Below are 21,392 nucleotides of genomic sequence, written 5' to 3'. Positions count from 1 at the left end.
AATTGTGGCTAAGAAGACAAAGTCTGTGCTTTTAGGGGAGTTAAATTCTCTATTGTTATTGCAGTAGAGTGTACGTGCTGTGCTGAGCACATTCCTGCTAATGGCTTCTGCTTAGGATGAGCAAGCCCTTTCTACCTGAGAGGACGAAAGTTTTGATGTGAGTTCAAGTTAGGAATGTGATCTTACTGGGTTCAATCCCTAGTACCAAAAAAAGAAAAAGAAAGATGGAATTAAATTTATTTAATATATAGTTTTTAAATCAATAATCAATTTAAATAAATTCTTGAGGCTTATTTTTTTTAAAAAATTTGTTTTTTAGAAGTTGACACAATTGAACATATTTGTTGTATATTGTGATAATTTGGCATATGTAAACAATGTCATGGTGAAATCAGGGTAATGTTTCAGTTTCCTTAAACATCTATCATTTCGTTGCAGTGTATTTTTAAAGTGCAAAATCTGGTGTATATTTTACACTTACTTCTCAATTTAGTAAAATTTTAAGTGCTCAGAGGTACATGTGTCTAGTGGCTGCTGTGTTGGAGAGCCACCACAATTCAACACGTGATTAGATAATGTCAGAGATGTTTAGCACCAGGACTTCCTGATCTCATGTCTGTGGTATAATGCAAAAGTGGAACAAAAGAACTAATGTCATCTTTTTTGTGTGTTTCGGCAGAGAAGAACGAAGGGGATCCTATGACTATAACCAAGATCGGACATACTACGAGAGTGTTCGCACTCCAGGCACATATCCCGAGGACTCCAGGCGGGATTACCCAGCTCGAGGAAGAGAATTCTACTCAGAATGGGAGACATACCAGGGGGACTACTATGAGTCACGCTATTATGACGATCCTCGGGAATACAGGGATTACAGGAATGATCCTTATGACCAGGATATTCGGGAATACAGTTACAGGCAAAGGGAACGGGAGAGAGAACGCGAAAGATTTGAGTCTGAGCGGGACAGAGACCATGAGAGGAGGCCCATAGAGCGGAGCCAGAGTCCAGTGCACTTGCGACGGCCTCAGAGCCCTGGTGCGTCTCCCTCACAGGCAGAGAGGCTGCCCAGTGATTCTGAGAGGAGACTCTACAGCCGGTCCTCAGACCGGAGTGGCAGCTGCAGCTCCCTCTCCCCACCACGGTACGATAAAGTGGACAAGTGTCGTCTGGAGCGCTATTCCAAAAATGAAAAGACAGATAAAGAGCGGACTTTTGACCCTGAGAGAGTGGACAGAGAGAGGCGCTTAATACGGAAGGAAAAAGTGGAAAAGGACAAAACCGACAAGCAGAAACGAAAAGGAAAAGTCCATTCCCCTAGTTCTCAGTCTTCAGAAACAGACCAAGAAAATGAGCGAGAACAGAGCCCCGAAAAACCAAGGAGTTCCAATAAACTGAGCAGAGAAAAGGCTGACAAAGATGGGATAGCAAAGAACCGCCTGGATCTCATGCCCTGCGTGGTCCTGACTCGAGTGAAAGAGAAGGAGGGCAAGGTCATCGACCACACTCCCTTGGAGAAGCCCAAGTCCAGGCTGGATAACGAGGCTGGCAAATCTTCTGCATTAGACCAGAAACTTCAGGCCTCTCAGACGGAGCCTGCAAAATCCGACCTGTCTAAACTGGAACCTGCCAGAGTGAAAGTGCCAAAGGAAAAGGTGCTTTTGAGTCACACCGAGGTGGTAGATAAGGAAGGCAGGCCTAGACCTCGGAAGCACCTCAAGCCCGAGCAGACTGCTGATGGCGTGAGTGCTGCGGAGCTAGAGAAGCTGGAAGCCAGGAAAAGGCGCTTTGCAGATTCCAGTTTGAAAGCAGAAAGGCAAAAACCAGAAGTCAAGAAAAGCAGTCCTGAGATGGAAGATGCTCGGGTGCTTTTAAAAAAGCAGTCTGACGTATCATCTAGAGAGATCCTTCTGATGAGGGAGGGGGAGACTGAAAGAAAGCCTGTGAGAAAAGAGATTCTTAAAAGAGAATCTAAAAAAATCAAGCTGGACAGACTTAATACTGTTCCCAGCCCCAAAGACTGTCAAGAGCTTGCCAGTATTTCTGTGGGGTCTGGCTCAAGGCCCAGCTCAGACCTACAAACAAGACTGGGAGAACCAGTAGGTGAATCTGTGGAAAATCAAGAAATCCAGTCAAAGAAGCCCACCCCGTCAAAACCACAGCTCAAACAGCTGCAGCTCTTGGATGATCAAGGACCAGAGCGAGAGGATGTCAGGAAAAACTACTGCAGTCTTCGTGATGAAACACCTGAGCGGAGATCAGGCCAGGAAAAGCCACATCCAGTTAATCCTGAAGAAAAAATTGGCATTGACATTGATCACACACAGAGCTACCGAAAACAAATGGAGCAGAGTCGTAGAAAACAGCAGATGGAAATGGAAATAGCCAAGTCTGAGAAATTTGGCAGTCCAAAGAAAGATGTAGATGAATATGAAAGACGCAGCCTTGTTCATGAGGTAGGCAAACCTCCTCAGGATGTCACTGATGATTCTCCTCCCAGCAAAAAGAAAAGGATGGATCATGTTGATTTTGATATTTGCACCAAGAGAGAGCGGAATTATAGGAGTTCACGCCAAATCAGTGAGGATTCCGAAAGGACAGGCTGTTCTCCCAATGTCCGCCATGGTTCCTTCCATGAGGATGATGATCCCCTAGGCTCTCCTAGGCTAATGTCAGGAAAAGGGTCTCCTAAAGTAGATGAAAAAAGTCTCCCTTACTCTAATATAACAGTGAGAGAGGAGTCCTTAAAATTTAATCCTTATGATTCTAGCAGGAGAGAACAGATGGCAGATATGGCCAAACTAAAACTATCTGTCTTGAATTCTGAAGATGAACTAAACCGTTGGGACTCTCAAATGAAACAAGATGCCAGCAGATTTGATGTGAGCTTCCCAAATAGCATAATTAAGAGAGACAGCCTGCGAAAGAGGTCTGTACGAGATTTGGAACCTGGCGAGGTGCCTTCTGATTCTGATGAAGATGGTGAACACAAATCCCACTCCCCCAGAGCCTCAGCACTCTATGAAGGTTCCCGATTGTCTTTTTTATTGAGGGACAGAGAAGACAAACTACGTGAGCGGGATGAAAGACTCTCTAGTTCTTTAGAAAGGAACAAATTCTATTCTTTTGCGTTGGATAAGACAATCACACCAGACACTAAAGCTTTGCTTGAAAGAGCTAAATCCCTCTCTTCATCCCGAGAAGAAAATTGGTCCTTTCTGGATTGGGACTCCCGATTTGCTAACTTTCGAAACAACAAAGATAAAGAAAAGGTTGACTCTGCTCCAAGGCCTATTCCGTCCTGGTACCTGAAAAAGAAGAAGATCAGGACTGATTCAGAAGGGAAAATGGATGATAAAAAAGATGATCATAAAGAAGAGGAGCAGGAGAGGCAAGAATTATTTGCCTCTCGTTTTTTACACAGCTCAATCTTTGAACAAGATTCCAAGCGACTGCAGCATCTAGAGAGGAAAGATGAAGAGTCTGACTTCATCTCTGGCAGGTTATACGGGAGGCAGGCATCTGACGGCACGAACAGCACCAGTGACTCGGTGCAGGAGCCTGTGGTTCTGTTCCACAGCAAATTCGTGGAGCTTACACGAATGCAACAGAAAGAAAAAGAAAAAGACCAAAAACCCAAAGAGATTGAGAAACAGGAAGATGCAGAGAATCAACCCAAGACCCCAGAATCTGCTTCTGAGAGTAAAGAGCCAGAACTGAGGACTCCATGTGCAGCAGGGCTCCCTGGTGTCACGCCTGCAGCTCCAGAATCGGCATCATCAGCCCCAGAGAGGACTACCAGTGAGAGAACAGTGGAGGTGCCTTCAGTGACAGAAGAGAAGAGCGTGGAGCCAGCCACCCCCTCAGAAGAAGCAAAGCCCGAAGCTGAAGTGGCTCCTGTCCCTGTGGAGCAACCAGAGCAGGCAGACTTGCCTCCTGGAGCTGACACCAGTAAAGATGCCGCCGTGGCTCCCCTCACAGCCGAAGATGGTCCACCCGCAGCCCCGCTGCCTTACCTGGATACCAAGCCGCCGACTCCTGGCGCCTCATTTTCCCAAGTAGAGAATAATGTGGATCCGGAACCAGACAGTACCCAGCCACTGTCCAAACTGACTCAGAAGCCTGAGGACACCCACGAGCCAAAAGCAGAAAAGCCGGACGCAGCAGCAAATGTTGAGGCTAATACGAACCAAAATGCTGAAGTTGTTCCTGAGGTTCAGCCTCAAGCTTCTGAAGGCGCAGTGGTTGATCCTCCAGTTGCTGCAAAAGATAAAAAGCCAAACAAAAGCAAGCGCTCCAAGGCCCCTGCTCAGGCAGCGGCAGCCAGTGTGGTGGAGAAGCCTGTCACAAGGAAGAGCGAGAGGATAGACCGGGAGAAGCTCAGGCGGGCCGGCTCCCCTCGGGGAGAGGCACAGAAGCTGTTAGAACTGAAGATGGAGGCGGAGAAGATCACGAGGACGGCTTCTAAAAACTCTGCAGCGGACCCCGAGCACCCTGAGCCAAGTTTGCCCCTGAGCCGCACAAGGCGTCGGAACGTCAGGAGTGTCTATGCCACCATGGGTGACCACGACAGCCGCTCTCCAGCCAAAGAGCCTGTTGAACAACCGCGAGTGACCAGGAAGCGCCTGGAGCGAGAGCTTCAGGAGGCCGCCGTGGTCCCCACCACGCCCCGCAGGGGAAGGCCTCCGAAGACACGCCGCCGAGCCGAGGAGGACGAGGAGCACGAGGCCAAGGAACCCGCGGAGACTCCCAGGCCCACCGAGGGGTGGAGGTCCCCAAGGTCACAAAAGTCAGCAGCAGCGGCCGGCCCCCAGGGGAAAAGGGGGAAGAGCGAGCCAAAAGCCGATGCCGAGGCTGCCACCGAGGCAAGTCCCCACGTGAACTCGAAAGAAAATAACACCAAGGCCAAGGCTGATAAAGAAGAAGCAGGAAGTGAACAGAAACGGGATCGAAAAGAAAGCAACACAGACAGAAATGTACCTGAGGCTCCCACAGTTGAAGTGGTGGAGAAAAAACCTGCCCCTGAGAAAAATTCCAAATCAAAGAGAGGAAGATCTCGGAACTCTAGGTCAGCAGTGGACAGATCTGCACATTTGAAAACCATGGACACGGCTGTCAGTCCTGCTGTGGCCGAGGGGGCTACAGTGCAGGCTGTGGACAGGGAAGCCGGAATCGTGGCAGTCTCCCCCCAGAAAAGTGAGAATCCCCAAAAGGATAGTAGCCCCCCATCCCAGCTGAAAAATGATCCAGTTGAACCCAGCAAGGAACCGGAGAAGGAAAACGTGTCTGCCCCAGAAGCCAGGCAGCTAGCCAAGCAGACGGAGCTCGAGCAGGCCGTGGAGAATATCGCAAAGCTCACCGAGACCTCTGCCAGTGCTTTCAAGGCGGCAGCCACAGGTGCATCCCAGGGCCCTGCCACAGAAGACAGGGACAAACCTGCGCACCAGGCGAGCGAAACCGAACTGGCTGCAGCCATTGGCTCCATCATCAATGACATTCCTGGGGAGCCAGAAAACTTCCCTGCACCTCCCCCTTACCCTGCAGAATCTCAGGCAGACCTGCAGCCCCCAGAGCAGAGCATGGAGCCTGAGACCCATGAGGCCGTGTCTGGCATCCTGGAGACAGAGGCCGCTACAGAGTCTTCAGGGCCACCAGCCAGCGCCCCTGACCCCTCGGCAAGCCCAGCAGATGCAAAGGAAGTCAGAGGGAATAGCAGTGAGCCCTCCCAGCCAGAGCAGGAAGCCAAAGGGTCAAAGGAAGCAGAAGTTGCTCCCACTCGTAAGGACAAAGGGCGCCAGAAGACAACTCGATCTCGCCGCAAACGCAATGCAAACAAGAAGGCAGGTGCTGCTGCGGAAACCCTTGCCCCCGAGCCGGCCCCCGCTCCAAGCAAGAGCCCTGCAGCGGATGAGGGGACACCCGAACGCCCCCCAGAACCCCCACAGGAGGAAAAGCAGAGTGAAAAGCCTCAGTCCCCGCCTCCTCAGGCATGTGCTTCCGACCCAAGCAAGACTCCACCTCCTGAGAGTCCGGCCCAGGAAAGCAGCATTGAGGAGAAGACTCCAACCAAAGCGCCCGCGCCCCCAGACCTCCCGACCCCTGCCCAGCCAGCACCCGTGGATGAGGAGGCGCAAGCCAGGTTCAAGGTACATTCAATCATTGAAAGTGACCCAGTGACCCCGCCCAGCGACTCGAGCATACCCCCGCCCACAATTCCCTCTGTGACTGTAGCAAAGCTTCCACCACCTCTTGTCACCTCTGGGGCCTTTCCAAACCAGAGTCCCCCCACTAAGGTGACAGAATGGATCACAAGGCAGGAGGAGCCTCGGACTCAGTCCACGCCGTCTCCGGCTCTTCCCCCAGACACAAAGGCCTCTGACGTGGACACCAGTTCTAGTACGCTGAGGAAGATCCTCATGGACCCCAAATACGTGTCCGCCACAGGCGTCACTTCCACAAGTGTCACCACGGCCATTGCAGAGCCTGTGAGTGCTGCTCCCTGCCTTCACGAGGCACCACCACCTTCAGCTGAACCTAAAAAGCCTCCTTTAGAAGAGAAACCTGCGGCCCCGGTAACAAACACCTCTGACACACAAGCCTTGGAGGCTCCCGTAGCCACCGACAAGGAAAAGGTGGCCCCAGTCATTGCTCCTAAAATCACGTCGGTCATTAGCCGGATGCCCGTCAGCATTGATTTGGAGAATTCGCAAAAGATAACGCTGGCCAAGCCCGCTCCTCAGACGCTGACCGGCCTGGTGAGCGCTCTGACCGGCCTGGTGAATGTCTCTCTGGTCCCGGTGAATGCCCTGAAAGGCCCTGTGAAGGGCTCGGTGGCCACGCTCAAAGGTCTGGTGAGCACCCCTGCGGGGCCTGTGAACGTCCTGAAGGGGCCAGTGAACGTCCTCACGGCGCCAGTGAACGTCCTCACCACTCCAGTGAACGCCACCGTGGGAACCGTGAACACTGCCACAGGTGCAGTGAATGCAGCCACAGGCGCTGTGAATGCCACTGCAGGGGCAGTGACTGTCACAGCGGGGACGGTGACTGCTGCATCTGGTGGTGCAACTGCTACAACAGGCGCAGCGACTGTGACTGGTGCGGTGATTGCGCCATCAGCAAAGTGCAAACAGAGATCGAGCAGTAATGAAAACAGTCGGTTCCACCCTGGGTCCATGTCTGTGATTGACGACCGCCCGGCAGACACGGGCTCCGGCGCCGGGCTGCGTGTGAACACCTCGGAAGGCGTTGTGCTCCTGAGCTATTCAGGGCAGAAGACTGAAGGCCCACAGCGCATCAGCGCCAAGATTAGTCAGATACCCCCGGCCAGTGCAATGGACATTGAATTTCAGCAGTCGGTGTCGAAGTCCCAGGTCAAACCCGATTCTGTTACACCATCACAGTCTGCACCCAAAGGCCCTCAGGCTCCCTCAGGCTTTGCCAACGTGGCCACCCACTCCACCCTGGTCCTGACGGCCCAGACATACAATGCCTCCCCTGTGATTTCATCTGTTAAGGCTGACCGTCCATCACTGGAGAAGCCAGAGCCCATTCACCTCTCTGTGTCCACACCTGTCACTCAGGGTGGCACAGTGAAGGTTCTCACCCAGGGCATAAACACCCCCCCAGTGCTGGTTCACAACCAGCTGGTCCTCACCCCGAGCATAGTCACCACTAATAAAAAACTTGCCGACCCCGTCACCCTCAAAATAGAGACCAAGGTCCTTCAGCCCGCTAATCTGGGGTCCACTCTGACGCCCCACCATCCTCCTGCTTTGCCTAGCAAACTGCCTGCAGAAGTGAACCACATCACCTCGGGGCCCAGCACCCCGACAGATCGAACTGTCTCCCACTTGGCAGCCACAAAGCCAGACGCACATTCTCCTCGACCCAGCGGGCCCACGCCGTCCCCGTTCCCAAGGACGTGCCACCCCAACAGCACCACCTCCACAGCGCTCTCAACCAATGCCACGGTCATGCTGGCCGCAGGCATCCCAGTGCCGCAGTTCATTTCCAGCATACATCCGGAGCAGTCTGTCATCATGCCACCACACAGCATCACCCAGACTGTGTCCCTGGGACACTTGTCCCAGGGGGAGGTGAGAATGAACACACCCACGCTGCCGAGCATCACCTATAGCATCCGGCCGGAGACACTGCACTCTCCTCGGGCCCCCCTGCAGCCCCAACAGATAGAAGTAAGGGCCCCGCAGCGTGCCGGCACTCCGCAGCCAGCCACGGCCGGGGTGCCTGCCCTGGCCCCCCAGCACCCTCCTGAGGAGGAGGTGCACTACCACCTCCCTGTGGCTCGAGCCGCGGCCCCTGTGCAGTCAGAGGTGCTGGTCATGCAGTCCGAGTACCGGCTGCACCCGTACACGGTGCCCCGCGACGTGAGGATCATGGTGCACCCACACGTGACAGCCGTCAGCGAGCAACCCAGACCTGCAGAGGGGGTCGTGAAGGTGCCACCAGCCAGCAAGGCCCCTCAGCAACCGGGGAAAGAGACTGCCAAGACCCCAGATGCCAAGACCACACCTGCCCCCGCCCCTGCCCCTCACAGCGAGGCCCGCATCCTCACAGTCACCCCCAGCAACCAACTCCAAGGGCTGCCTCTGACCCCACCCGTGGTGGTGACCCATGGGGTGCAGATTGTGCACTCCAGTGGAGAGTTGTTCCAGGAGTACAGATACGGGGACATCCGGACCTACCACGCTCCAGCCCAGCTCACACACACTCAGTTTCCTGCTGCTTCCTCAATTGGGCTCCCGACCCGGACCAAGACTCCCGCCCAGGTGAGGGTGCTGGGTGCCTCCTCCGTCTCCTGGCCATGCTCTTGGGGAACTCTGTGGCTTTGAAGTGCAGGTGGGTTAGGAATTCAGCCTTTGGGCCAAGCCACTGTCAAGGTACAGGCAAGCTTGGGCTGAAAGGGGACTTCCTAAGCCTGGGGGTGACAAAGTCAGATCACATTGGAAAACTCTAGATGTGGGGAAAGAGTTCTGTGGGAATGGTTGGTGGGGAGGGAGGTCACGGTGACTTCACCTTACCAGGGTCCCCAAGAGCCGTGGCTGGTTAACGCTGCTGTGTGCCCTGAACTGGATGGAGTTGCCCCACAACTGGACTTTTTCCTGTTGTCCCTTGGATCTTTTGTTGGGTTCAGTGACATGTGTGTAGCAGACTCTGATTGTGTCCCCTGCCTTCCTTCCAACTCTAGGGCCCTCCTGAAGGTGAGGCCTTGCAGTCCACGCAGCCTGCACAGTCTACGCAGCCTGCCCAGCCAGTGCAGCCCTCGCAGCCTGCCCCTCCTGTGCCACCATGCCAGCCCTCCCCGCTCAGCCAGCCTGGCCAGCCACCAACTAGCAAGATGCCTCAGGTCTCCCAAGAGGCAAAGGGGACCCAGACAGGAGGACTTGAGCAGCCTCGCCTCCAAACTGTCCCTGCCAGCAGGCCACCTGAGCCCCATGCCCAGGTTCAGAGGGCACAGGTGGAAGCCAGCCAGACGTCCTATCCGTCCCCTGTGTCTGTCTCCATGAAGCCTGATCTCCCAGCCCCTCCTCCCTCTCAGGCTGCCCCAAAGCAGCCTTTGTTTGTTCCTACAACCTCGGGCCCCAGCACCCCACCAGGGCTTCCTCTGCCGCACACTGAAGCCCAGCCAGCATCCAAGCAAGATTCCTCTCCACACTTGATTTCCCAGAGGCCTGTGGATATGGTCCAGCTTCTGAAGGTAAGCACGGGGCCCTGCTCTCTCTTTCCCAGACTCTGTACTGTGCTAATGTCCTGAGGTTCCCCATGACAGATCAGCTAGGGCTGTGGCCGGCATGGCTGGCCTTTGGCCCTGAGTGCGCTTCTGCTCTGTTCCCTGTGAGCAGAAGTATCCCATCGTGTGGCAAGGCCTGCTGGCCCTCAAGAACGACACGGCTGCCGTGCAGCTCCACTTCGTCTCTGGCAACAACGTCCTGGCCCACCGGTCCCTCCCCCTCTCTGAAGGAGGCCCCCCTCTGAGGATCGCCCAGAGAATGCGGCTAGAAGCCTCGCAGCTGGAGGGGGTTGCCCGAAGAATGACGGTAAGACTGGAGAGCCCCTGCCCCTGCCCCAGGCAGGAAAGCACTGATGGCCCTGGAGTAAAACACCTCGACCCAGAACAGAGCAGCAGGGCTTTCTTTCTTTGAACAAATACCAGGGTGAACTTCAGGCCGTCTCGAAGGCGGGGATTCCTGTGGGCTTAACACCGTGGGTTAGACAAGGCTACACTTGACTAAGGCCCCTGACCACTGGCCTCTCTGCCCCAGGTGGAGACTGATTACTGTCTGCTGCTGGCTCTGCCCTGTGGTCGTGACCAAGAGGATGTGGTGAGCCAGACCGAGTCCCTTAAGGCTGCTTTCATCACTTACCTACAGGCCAAGCAGGCAGCTGGGATCATCAACGTCCCCAATCCTGGCTCCAATCAGGTCAGTCTATGCTCCTGCCCGCCCCACGAGTGTGTGCCAGTGGGGCCAGTCTAGAACAGGGGGGCTGGCCAGTGTGCTGGCGTGGATCACCAGTGCCAGCTAGAGGGCGCTGCTGGGCAGTAAGGCATTTGGGGGTAGAGGCGACAAGCAGTGTGTTGCTGTCCTCAAGAGAAGAGCCAGGGGAGCAGATGAGAGGATTTCCTCGAGCTGGGCAGAGAGACCAGAGGCGGGGGGCAAGAGCTTCCTGGTGCTGCTTTCATCTGGCTGTGGCTGGGAAGCTGACCTAGGCTGCCTCTGCATCCGGCCTCTCCAGGGCCTGCTGGGAGCGTAGTGGGGAGGGCGACATGAAGGCAGAGGTCCCACTTTCTCTCGCCCCGTCTCCAGCCCGCCTATGTGCTACAGATCTTCCCACCCTGCGAGTTCTCTGAGAGCCACCTGTCCCGCCTGGCCCCTGACCTCCTTGCCAGCATCTCCAACATCTCTCCCCACCTCATGATTGTCATTGCCTCTGTGTGAGCCGTGGAATGGTCATCACCTCAGGGCATTTTCCCAAGGCTCTGCTGCAAAAAATGAACACCAGACAACTCAACCAGGCGGAGGAGAAGCTGCAGAGGGACAGACGCCATCCTCCTGTGCCCGGGCGCCTGCCCAGCTCCGTGGGACAGACCTCTGGGCGGTGGTGCTGCTACCTTGTATGTTTACAGGACGCTTTTGTCCAGGACAGACCACCGACCGACACACTTGCAGACACCTTGGGGCTGTTTCTCTCCTTTTTTTTTTTCAGAGAAAAGGAACAGGGCAGTAGAATTCCTTTTTGTTTTGTTTTGTTTTTAAGAAACAAGAAAACAGAACTGCCTTTGCACTAAATTAGTGACTTGGACTTCTACACAGTGAGACAGGCTGTGATGCTCTGGACGTGTGGTGTGTGAACACACATTGCGGACTCTCCTGCAGGACTCAGAACTTCTGCTGAAACCTTGGGGTCAAGGAACATTTCACTGGGTTTTTTTGCCCCACCACCTCCCTTCCCCAGCTCATCGGACGTGTCGCCTTTCTTAATTCTCCTGCTGCCACCACCTTTGACTCACCGGGGTGTACGGTTCAGTCGAACAAGAGCAAACAGAAGGATTTTTTTCCTTGGTGGGATATGCAGAACTCGGATGTGTGTATATATAAATATATAATATATATAAATATATATAATACTGACTTTAAAAAATCAAAGTTCCCCGACATACATTTTTTTTAATCTGTGCCAAAAATGTGTTTTCAGAGAAAATCTTATTTTCATACTCAGACTTTGTATCGTCACTCATTTGTATAAGTGCGCTTCAGTACAGCACGGGCCCCGCTCCTGCAACGTGGAAGTGTCACACAGCACCTGTACAAAGACTGGCCAGTCCCCTCCTCCTGTGACCCGGGCCTCTCCCCAACTTCCTAACACTTATTAATTTATGAAACTGTTTTTCTCAGCGCAGTTTTGTTTTGTGTGTCCATTGGATTACAAACTTTATTAAAAAATACAAAACACCTCAAGTGTGGATGTGATTGTCACTGGGGTGGGGAGAACCAAGGGTCCTTGGCTATGGGAACAGCTTGCCCTTGCCCTGGCTTTGCTTTTGCCCACCCCCAAGTCTGCAGGGCCTCTTTCCTTTCTTTTGCCACTTAATGCTCCCCAGCGAGCATTTTATCTGGTACAAGAGTGATTTTTGTCACCAGTGCTGGGCTGTCAACATTTTCCAGTGCTGTGAAATTTGTGAAGCTCCAGGGTTCCGAGTCACTCCTGGGCAGTGCCGGAGACGCTTCAGCTGCTGACATGAGTGAAACGACCCCTACAGACTAACTCCATCCGCTTCGCCTCGTCCCTTCTGTTTGGTGGGATGGGGCCGAGCTGACCTAGTGCTGCTCTAGTGCTGCTCTCTGGGACTCCCTTAACCTTGTGCCTGCTTGGGGGGGGGGGGGGAATGGCGGGCCACCTGGCCCTTGCCCCCCCCACCACCGTGGGGTTGGATCAGAAGGTAAGAACAGGGATATGGGGACTACAGACTTGGGTGTCTTCTCACTGTCACAACAGGACTACAAACAGGCCTGTGGGCTTGTGCAAGACAGGAGGGTTGGTTGTGGCTGTGGGTGACCCCAGGAGAGGGGCCTCCCTGTCACCAGGAAGAATGGGCAGCCCTGCTAGCATTGCTCCCCTGCTCCTTTGTCCCTCCAGGTGGAGGCTTCCCTGATTCAGGCAGGTAAACTGTTCCCACAGGATGACACTGGCCTCCCAGCTCTGGCACGAATACTGTGAAGCAAGCACAGAGCCCAGCATGTTCTTCTGCCCCTTGCTGCCTGTCATGGACACTGAACTTGAACAAATTTTCCAAGGTTGTGGTGCAGACACCACTGAAACATCAAGGCCCCAAATGGTTCCCAGGTAATGCGGAAGGCACTTCAGACTTTGACACAGGGGAAAACCAGGCGCGGAGGATGTGGGTATTGGGGTCTGGAGGCAGGGGCCGTGGTCCTGGGAGGAAGGGCTCTTCCGTCTGCCTGGCTGAGAGAACCCAAGGGCAGGCCCAACAGACGTGGTCACAGGAGACAAAGCCATTGAGACCATAGACTGGGCTCTTGGTCGCCTGGGTCTCTGTGAGCAGTTGTGGTCCTTCCCACTGGCCCCTTCCCCAGCTGAACCACTGGGCGAGGGGAGCAAGGCCATAGTGGTGCTTGCTGGGGTCACGGCCCTGTGTGCTGCTCCACCCACTGTGGACAAGGCAGTTGGCTTGGGCATGGACGGATCCTGGCTATGCTCCATAGGAGGAGCAGCAGGGCTCTTTGAAGAGAGCTGGTCCCTGGATCGTGCAGCCTTCTTGTGGCACAGCCTTCTTGTGGCATCAGCCACAGCTGCCAGCACCGGCCCACCCCAACAGGGACCTACAGGCAGCATTAGAAAATAATCAAATTTATTCTCTCTAGGGAATGGGCCGCCCTTTCCAGTTCCAGGGTGCCATCCATCCTTAAATAAACAGTCAAGAGAAGGGCTGCCTGCTCACTGAGCAGGCGGTGGGCATTCAGAAGCTGTGGGTGGGGTCTCTGCCATTGCAGGCTGGCCTTCAGTCCCGTCCCGAGGGCGGAAGACCAGCTCCCCGGCCTGCAGCACCTGCCCGGCTGGCCACGTGCTGCCCGGCCCGTACTGCTGGTAGAAGTCCGCGTCAGTCTGGAACATGACCAGTGCCTGGGCGGTGTGGATCCGAACATGCTGAGCCAGGCTGTTGGCATCCAGGAACTTGTCCCCGCAGGAATCACAGGCGTAGAGGATGTGGGTGTTGGGGTCTGTGGAGGTGGGGGCGGCAGTCAGGGTGGGCAGGGCCCTTGGTTCCCCGGGGCTCACACCCTGGGCGGCCCCCTCACCTTCCTCCTGCACTTGCTTCACGGCCTTGCTGATCTCGGCTTTAAGTACCTCCGTCTCATCAGCTGTCACCGCAGCCCCCACTGGTACCACTGTGGACAGAATGGGCAGGCCCTGAGGCAAAGGCCAGAGACGTGCCCGCTGCTGCCACCCAAGGCAAGCTATAGGTGACTACCCTCTGCTGCCCACGGCCCACACCTGTGAGCTGAGTGACGGCCGTTGCTGCCAGTGCCTCAGTGGCCAGCGTGACCATGTCATCCACAGTGACCACGCTGACCTCGCCACCCTCCTCTGGCTCCAGGATTTTGATGCCAGCCTTGCCCTGGTGCACAGTCTTGACGTGGGAGCGCAGGTTGTCCACCCGGTTGAAGCCGCGGCCACACTTGTCACACAGGTAAGGCTTCTCTCCTGGGGGGAGGCAAGGTTCGCTCCTGCCGTCGTGGAGGGCAGCGGGGGGGGGGGGGGGTCCAGGCTTCGGCTTCCCCTGCAGCCCTGTCTTGTCCAGCAGGAAGCTCTGGGGTGGCCACCAAGCTGACAGCCTCCTCCAGTAGCAACTGGCCCACTGGAAGCTCTAAGGGGTCCACACTTCAACTAAACTGCCTCCAGGGCCACCGGCAGCAAGTGCCGGCAGCCAAGGCTGGGATCCGGGGGTCCCCCCTTCTCACCCATCCCACCTGCAAGTCGGGGCTGAGCAGGGAGATGTGTAGGTGGGTGGGCACATGCTCACCAGTGTGGATGATGATGTGCTTGGACAGGTCCCCCACGTTGACAAAAGCCTTGCTGCACACACTGCACTTGTGTGGGCGGATATTGTCGTGGTGCCGGATGTGATTGGCCAACTGGCTGGACTGGACAAATCTGTAGGGCCAAGGGGAGGGACTTAGATTGATCTGCTCAAGCCAGGGGCTGGGGAGCCAGACTGAGAGGCCTCTGGCCACATATGGATCAGACAGGACCCTGGGAGCAAAGCCTGGGGCTGGGGTGGCACTCTGCCCAGTTCCCAACAGAACCCCCTCACTGTGGGCAGCGCCCTGGCATGGGGGAGAGGGGCACCTCTTGCCGCAGCGCTCACAGACGTAGGGCTTCTCCCCAGTGTGCTGGCGCACGTGGGCGATGAGGGAGCTGGCCTGGGTGAAGGCCTTGCCGCACATCACGCACTGACAAGGCTTCTCGCCTGAGGACAGAGGCAGGGGAAGGCATCAGCACCCACCTGTGCGCGCCACCCCGGCCCCCACAGCACAGGGGCTGCTCACCCACCGGTGTGGATGCGGACATGCCGTTGCAGAGCACCGGGGTCAGCGAACTGTCGCTGGCAGTGGACGCACACATAGGGCTTCTCCCCGCTGTGGATCCGAAGGTGCCGCTTGAGGTTCCCTGTGGTGAGACCCATGGCAGGCCTGGCATGGGGCCCGGGGGCCAAGGAGCAGGGCTGTGAGGGCAGCCAGGGCAGCCCTGGGCCTACCTGAGGTGGTGAACTGCTTCCCACACTCCCGACACTTGAGAGGCCCGTCCGCGATATGGATCTTCAGGTGGGCCTTCAGGTTCCCCACCTGTACCCAGGGAGGGGGTCAGAAGGGCCACCCCACGCACTTGGCCTCTGATCCCCTCCCCTTCCCCTCCCATAGGGAACCACTAAAACTCAGGTCTCTCAGCAGGCTGGAGTGGCTCCCTGTCTTCTCAAGCCAGATGGAATGTTCCAAGTCCCAGCAGTGAAAGGACACGCCCGCCACCCGGCTGGCTCTGACTTAAACCCCGCCAGACTCCACCTGCCTCGGGCTGCCTGGACAGAGCAGCGGGCGCACCCTCCTGGGACAGCCACTCTGCAGACCCTGGCAGCTTCCCTCTGGCCCTGTCTGCTCCGCGCCATCAGCAGGGGGCTCCAGCAGCCCACCTGGTTGAACTTCTTGTCACAGTGAGGGCACTTGTGCTCCTTGTCAGTGTCGTGGGTCTCCAGGTGGCGCATCTTGGACGTGGGGTCGGAGAAGGAGCGGCCACAATAATCGCACTGGTAGGGCTTCTCCCCGCTGTGCACCAGCTGGTGTCGCTTGAGGTTGCCGGAAGTGGTGAAGAGCTTGCCGCAGTCCTCACAGCGGTAGCGCGCCTCTCCGGAGTGCCGCTTCTTGTGCAGGTTCAGCAGGCTGATGAGCCGGTAGCTCTTGCCACACTCCTCACAGCCGTAGGGCTTCAGGGGGCTGGGTGGTGGGAGGCGCAGTCAGGGAGGGGCGCGCCCACGGGGCCCAGAGCGCAGCCTGGACAGTGGGGAGGCGGCGCAGGTACCTGTGCGTCTTCTCGTGCGCCTTGCACGCAGCGGGGTCCGAGAAGGCCTTGCTGCACTCCCGGCACGAGAACGGCTTCTCCCCCGTGTGGATGCGGATGTGCCGCTTGAAGTTCCCCGTGTGCGTGAACTCCTTGCCACAGTCCTGCGGGCGCAGCGGGAAGGCGTGGTGAGGGGCTGCAGCGGGAGCGCGACGGAGGGCTGGCACCACCCGCGGCCCGCACCTCGCACTTGTGGATGACGGAGCCGTAGGCCTTGGACTCGGTGCGGTCCCCATAGGTGCCTGAGCGCAGGCTCCGGGCCTCTGAGCTGAGCTCCTGCCCTGAGTCTGTGCCTGCTGATTCCTCATTCTCCTCCGGGGCGTCTCCATTCTCCAGCTGAGACCCCTCCTCCTTCACCACCCCTGGCCTCGTGCCCTCCTCTTCCCGCTCCTCTTCTCCTTTGCTGGCCGGCTCCACCTCCATTTCTGCAGAGAAGGGCAGCGCTGAAGCAGACGGAGAAGAGCCTCCCGGGTTGGCCTCGCAGTCCCGCCTAGGAACCTAGCAGGGGCCCTGGGAGCATCTGGGAGTGGCAAGGAAACGTCTTCAGCACCTAGGGTCCGTGGCCTGCCATCTGCTACTTGGGGGATGCAGATGTGGGCCCCAGTTAGCCAACAGCACTGGTGGGAGGACAGCGGCACACTGAGTGGGGCCCAGAGCTGTGGGAGCAGAACTCCAAGGCTGCACCCCAACACTTCTGTGCTGATAGGAGCTGCCAGGACATGGGACCACGAATAAGGAGAGCGAGGCTGGAGGCAGCGCTGCAAGGGGGGGGGGGGGGGGGGGCAGTGGGGAGGGTACCTTGCTCCGAGCTCTCTGACAAGGCGGCCTCAGCCTCTGCAGCAGCCATGCCGCTCGTGGGGTCTGGCTTGAGCTCCACGGGCAGGGGCTCTCGAGGCGCATCAGCCCGCTCTGTCTGCTCTGCACCTGGGGGGAGGGGACAGCACCAGAGGCTGGATTAAGACAATCCGTCTAAGGGCCCTGGGGGTGGCTGTGGTAACTCTGCCTGGCCGGACAGACTGCACAAGCCACAGGTCTGTCGGGGAGGTGGACTCTAGAAGTGCGGAAGCCTGTCCCTGTCCAGGCTGCTGGCAGGGGATGGGATAGCCTTCTGACTTCCTGCTGCCCACCATCTCCCACCAGGCAGCCAGCTGGTCCCCAGATCACAACTCACCGCTGGTGGCACTCCCAGCCTGGCCGCCCCGCTCCTCTTTGAGTTCTCGCCCTGGGCCTGCAGGTGGGCTGCTCCCTGCTTGGTCCAGCCTGCTCAGCGTGGCGGCAGCAGCCTTCTCCTCTCTGGCTCTCTTGTCCCCTCCTGGAGATAGAACAGGACAGATTTGCCATTTCCCACCAAGTGCCCACCTGGGGGGCGTGGTCAGGTATCCCAGAACTTGCTAAGCTCTTCTGGGTCCTCCCTGGGGACACATCTAAACAGTGGTTTGTTTAGTCAGTGTGGTCATTGGACACATCATTCCCCAGGCGCCAGTGCTGTGCCTGGCCACCCGCGGGCACTGGGAAAACAGCAGCAGCAGTTTCTGCCTATGGGGGTGCACCGACTGACAGCCCCCTTGTGTAAGTAGGATGTTGACCATGGGAGAGGAACAAGGTCCCCTGAAAGTGTAGAGCATTTGGCCCACAGCAGACAGCCAAGGGCTTCTGAGGATGTCAGGGGAGAGTATAAAGTGGGAGGTGGCAGCTGCAGGAGGCGTGGGAGGAGGCGTGGGAGCAAGCCCCACCCACGTGCACGGGCAGCCACCTAGGTGGCTCCCTGTCCCCTGCTGGCAACAAACTGGACAGGGCAGCAGAGGGCCCTTCTCAGACAAAACTGCAGCCAACGCTCACCAGCTCCCCACAGTGGAGGAAGGGCAGATGAGGAAACTGAGACCCAGGGAGGTGACCCTGAGTTGGAGGCAGGCTTTACTGAGAGCCAGAGTCTCAGGCTGCCTGTTCATAACAAGCTGCCTGTACTCTGACCTTCCGCGGTCAAGGCCTCTGTATGTTCCCCAGCGCTGGTGGTCGGCTCGGCGAGTGACTTGAGGGCATGGCATGCTGTGATGACATCCTGCATCTGGAGGAAGTTGGCCACGGCCAACACATCGTCCACGTTCTCGGGGCTCAGGCTCAGCTTAGCTGTGTACATGAAGTCCAGCACCTGCCCCAAGCCTGCCAAAGATAGGAAAGCCACTGTCACAGACCCACCTCAAGGCAGACACCAGCAGGCCATCGCCTTCTCCTGAGCTGGAGGGTGGGCAGCTGGGGTCAGCCCAGCAGACAGCCTCCCAGAGGGGACAAAGGGTGGGAAGGCCACCCTGCACGCTCTAGGCCCAGGCACTGCACTTCACCGCTGGAGGACTCTCCGGTCTACCTGTGTCAGCATCAGCTTCCTTGGGGTTCTGCCACCACCGCCACCTAACCTCCAGGCCAGGCTCCTGATCTCTGCAGGTCTCAGTTGCTACCTCCATAAAACGGGAGGGTAACACCTCGCCCCATACCCCTCGCTCTGTTATGCCAGGCTGGGAGCCCAGACCAGGACCCGTTCCCTCCTCAATCCCAAGGCCTACTTCCAGCCCGCGTCCTGGCCTCCCTGGCACCACTATCACCCCACTCCTAGCACAAAAGGAGTCCTCGACAAGTCGCCCTGACCCTGTGGGGTACCTGCCGCGTTACTGATGTCCAGGTGCACCACGTCCTTCTGGTCCACAAAGAGCATCTTGAAGTACTCGCTGCAGGCTGCCAGCACTGCCTTGTGGGCCTTGAAGTCAACACCGTCCACTACAAAGGTGCAGTCACACAGAAGCCCCAGCTGCCGCTGCTGGTTCAGCTGCTCCAGGACGTGCTGGCTGTGCTGGGGGAAGTCCATGGCTGCAGGATGCCAAGGGCCTCTGTTAGCACCGAGAGAGGCGCCAACACCCTCACCCCACCAAGCTGCCCGATGAGACTCGGGGAGGAGATAGAGAATGAAACCAGGGCGAGATGCTTCTCCCGAGATGGGGCTGGCTCTCTGCTGAGTCGAGATGGGCAGAGGCTCCCTACTCCAGGTCCACCAAACAGGGATGTTCCAAACCAGAAAGCACCCAGGGTCCAACACCAAACACTATCCTTGTGTCCTACCAGATGATGATGTTAAAGAGTCACAAAAGCAAACAACAAAACCCTGCTGTTGTGATTTTAACGAAGAAAGGACATTGGTCAGGTTAACATTTTCTACGAAAAGAATATTACCACAAAATCTCAGAAAAAGACGGATGTCCAACGGGGCCCATTTAGCCTTAAGACCCTTCTACTTTGTGTTTTGTCACAGACAAGTGAAATGTCTTGGGAAAACAACAAGGTGGCCCTTGTATCACTTATCCTTTTAGTTCTGCACTGACTAGGTACAGAGCTCAGTCCCTCTCCGACCGCACCCACGGGCTCGGGGCAAGCTCCCTTGCCCTGCAGAGCTGGGCCCTCTAAGCAGGGCTTGCTCAACCTTTCTGATTCACAGACTCTGGGAACTACATAAGGTTGAGGAGTCACCTGCCACCAGAAACCTCTGACCTGCTGACTTTCCCAGGAGAAACTGGAACTCCAATCGTGATCCTAAGAGCTGCTGGCCTGGCTAGTTCCTCTGTCAAGGGCCTCACTTAATGCCTGGAAATCTCACAACCATCTCAAGAAATGTGCTCAGAAAAATTCCCTGGCCTGGAGCCCAATTATCATGAGCTGCACAAACCATGACTAAATAAGTATCTAAACTAGCTCGCCTGCCACCCAGCACTGCTGCAGGGTCCACCTCAAGACCGGCAATTTACTAGGAAAAACAAGCAGGGCTTCCTTTCTAGAAAGGAACAATTTTGGAAAGTTTCAAAATAAAACCCAGCACCCACTGCGCCCACACTGTATGGATGAGCAGGGAGGCTGTGGTGCCAGCCCAGGATCTCAACAGTGCTGATGGTTGTTTACCAGCTGCTCCAAAACCGGGTCTGAAACCCAGCAGAGGACACGTCTGTCAGAGCTGCTCCTGGGCAGGTGAGGAACCTCAGGGCTCTCTGCGGGGGTGCGGCAGCTCTGGCTGTTCCCATTACACCAGCCTCACGGGAGAGTCACTGTGCTGCAGCCTGGAGCTGCGGGGACCATGTGTGGCTGGCTGCTGGGATGAGCTGCTCCGAAAGCCACAAGTCAGTGCTGCAAGAGGCCGAGGCCACTCACTCCATGGTGTCTGGAAACCTCATAAGTAGGGGTATGTGCCAGCTGTGGCAGTGCACACCTGTAATCCCAGTGACTCGGGAGACTGAGGCAGGAGGATCACAAGTTTGAAGGCAGCCTCAACAACTTAATGAGACCCTGTCTCAAAAAACCAGAAAGGGCTGGGGAGGGGGCTCAGTGCTAAAACACCCCAGGTTCAATTTCCAGTCAAAAAAAACAAACACAAAGGCTGCAATGCAGCAGCTCAGTGGTAGAGCATTTGCCAAGCATGTGTGAGGCCCTGGGTTCAACTCCCAGCTCTGCAAAAGAACCAAACAGAATATGTCTCCTGAGCTCAGGGCATCACCCAACAAATGAGGCAAAAACATGGCAGTTGGGAGGGGCCCACAGCACAGCATCACAGCCTGAGTGGTGAGTTGCAAAGACCTGGACAACCCACTCTGTCCCCTCACACAGGCAGGGACCCTGCTCTGACCCTACCAGTTCTCCCAGCAACGCCTGGGCTGGAGCTGAAGCATCTTCAGGGGAGAGTCAGAGGCTGCCTGAAGGCAAAAGGTGGCAGCCAGCCTCCATGCTTGCTGAGACCTCCCCAAAGCAAACTAGCCGTGGCTGCACAGGCCAGTGAGGGCAAACATTCTGCAGGCTTAGGACATCTCGTAAAGGCACCTCTTCCTCAATCCCTGGGAAGAGCCAGCTCCCGCTGGTGACCTGAAGGAATGCAGGGGAGAACCGCAGCTGCACTGGCCCTGAGCTTCAGACATGGTAAAGAACCGATATCCAGTTTCTAGGCTAAGTGCTCTTGCTGGAGTTCTGAGGCCAGGACCTATTGTGGGTACACAACAGGCAAGAGGCACATGGAACCAAAGGCAGGAGGCAAGGACAGGCCCGGGCCATGCTGACCTGAGAGTGGAACAGGCATGTTAACAGACAGGAATGTGCAGGTGTGTGAGCAAGTCCTGGTCTCAGATCCCAGTCACCCTCTCCCTCCTCCAGGAGCCCCAAGTAAACCACCTGTCAAGTGCAGAAAGAGGGAAACGAGGGTCCACATAGGGCAG

The 21,392-nt window shown here is 56.6% G+C and overlaps 2 protein-coding genes across 2 annotated transcripts in view; one reads left to right on the top strand and one right to left on the bottom strand.

The window, feature by feature from the left end:
- Positions 1-11,976, top strand: part of Spen (spen family transcriptional repressor) — an 81,339-nt gene extending 69,363 nt beyond the window's left edge. Inside the window, exons 11-15 of the mRNA XM_046469053.1 lie at positions 680-8,792; positions 9,212-9,721; positions 9,867-10,061; positions 10,287-10,445; positions 10,830-11,976. Of these exons, the coding sequence (XP_046325009.1) occupies positions 680-8,792; positions 9,212-9,721; positions 9,867-10,061; positions 10,287-10,445; positions 10,830-10,961 (9,109 nt within the window). The 3' untranslated portion in view covers positions 10,962-11,976. The remainder of the gene's footprint in view (positions 1-679; positions 8,793-9,211; positions 9,722-9,866; positions 10,062-10,286; positions 10,446-10,829) is intronic.
- A 1,400-nt stretch (positions 11,977-13,376) lies between these two features.
- The window catches only part of Zbtb17 (zinc finger and BTB domain containing 17), a 33,159-nt gene continuing 25,143 nt past the window's right edge, over positions 13,377-21,392 (bottom strand). The window contains exons 2-15 of the mRNA XM_046469054.2: positions 18,808-19,014; positions 18,127-18,315; positions 17,327-17,467; positions 16,954-17,079; positions 16,339-16,580; positions 16,117-16,259; positions 15,731-16,031; positions 15,302-15,389; positions 15,097-15,213; positions 14,893-15,013; positions 14,567-14,697; positions 14,038-14,247; positions 13,842-13,931; positions 13,377-13,763 (exon numbers count right to left, since the gene is read on the bottom strand). Coding sequence (XP_046325010.1) covers positions 13,480-13,763; positions 13,842-13,931; positions 14,038-14,247; positions 14,567-14,697; positions 14,893-15,013; positions 15,097-15,213; positions 15,302-15,389; positions 15,731-16,031; positions 16,117-16,259; positions 16,339-16,580; positions 16,954-17,079; positions 17,327-17,467; positions 18,127-18,315; positions 18,808-19,014 — 2,390 coding nt within the window. The 3' untranslated portion in view covers positions 13,377-13,479. The remainder of the gene's footprint in view (positions 13,764-13,841; positions 13,932-14,037; positions 14,248-14,566; positions 14,698-14,892; positions 15,014-15,096; positions 15,214-15,301; positions 15,390-15,730; positions 16,032-16,116; positions 16,260-16,338; positions 16,581-16,953; positions 17,080-17,326; positions 17,468-18,126; positions 18,316-18,807; positions 19,015-21,392) is intronic.

This window comes from Marmota monax, unplaced genomic scaffold, assembly GCF_021218885.2.
Source record: "Marmota monax isolate L192 unplaced genomic scaffold, Marmota_monax_Labrador192_F-V1.1 WCK01_AAM20220418_F8-fsc00008, whole genome shotgun sequence".
Taxonomy (NCBI): Eukaryota; Metazoa; Chordata; class Mammalia; order Rodentia; family Sciuridae; genus Marmota; species Marmota monax.
This window is presented reverse-complemented; position numbering and strand designations above follow the sequence as displayed.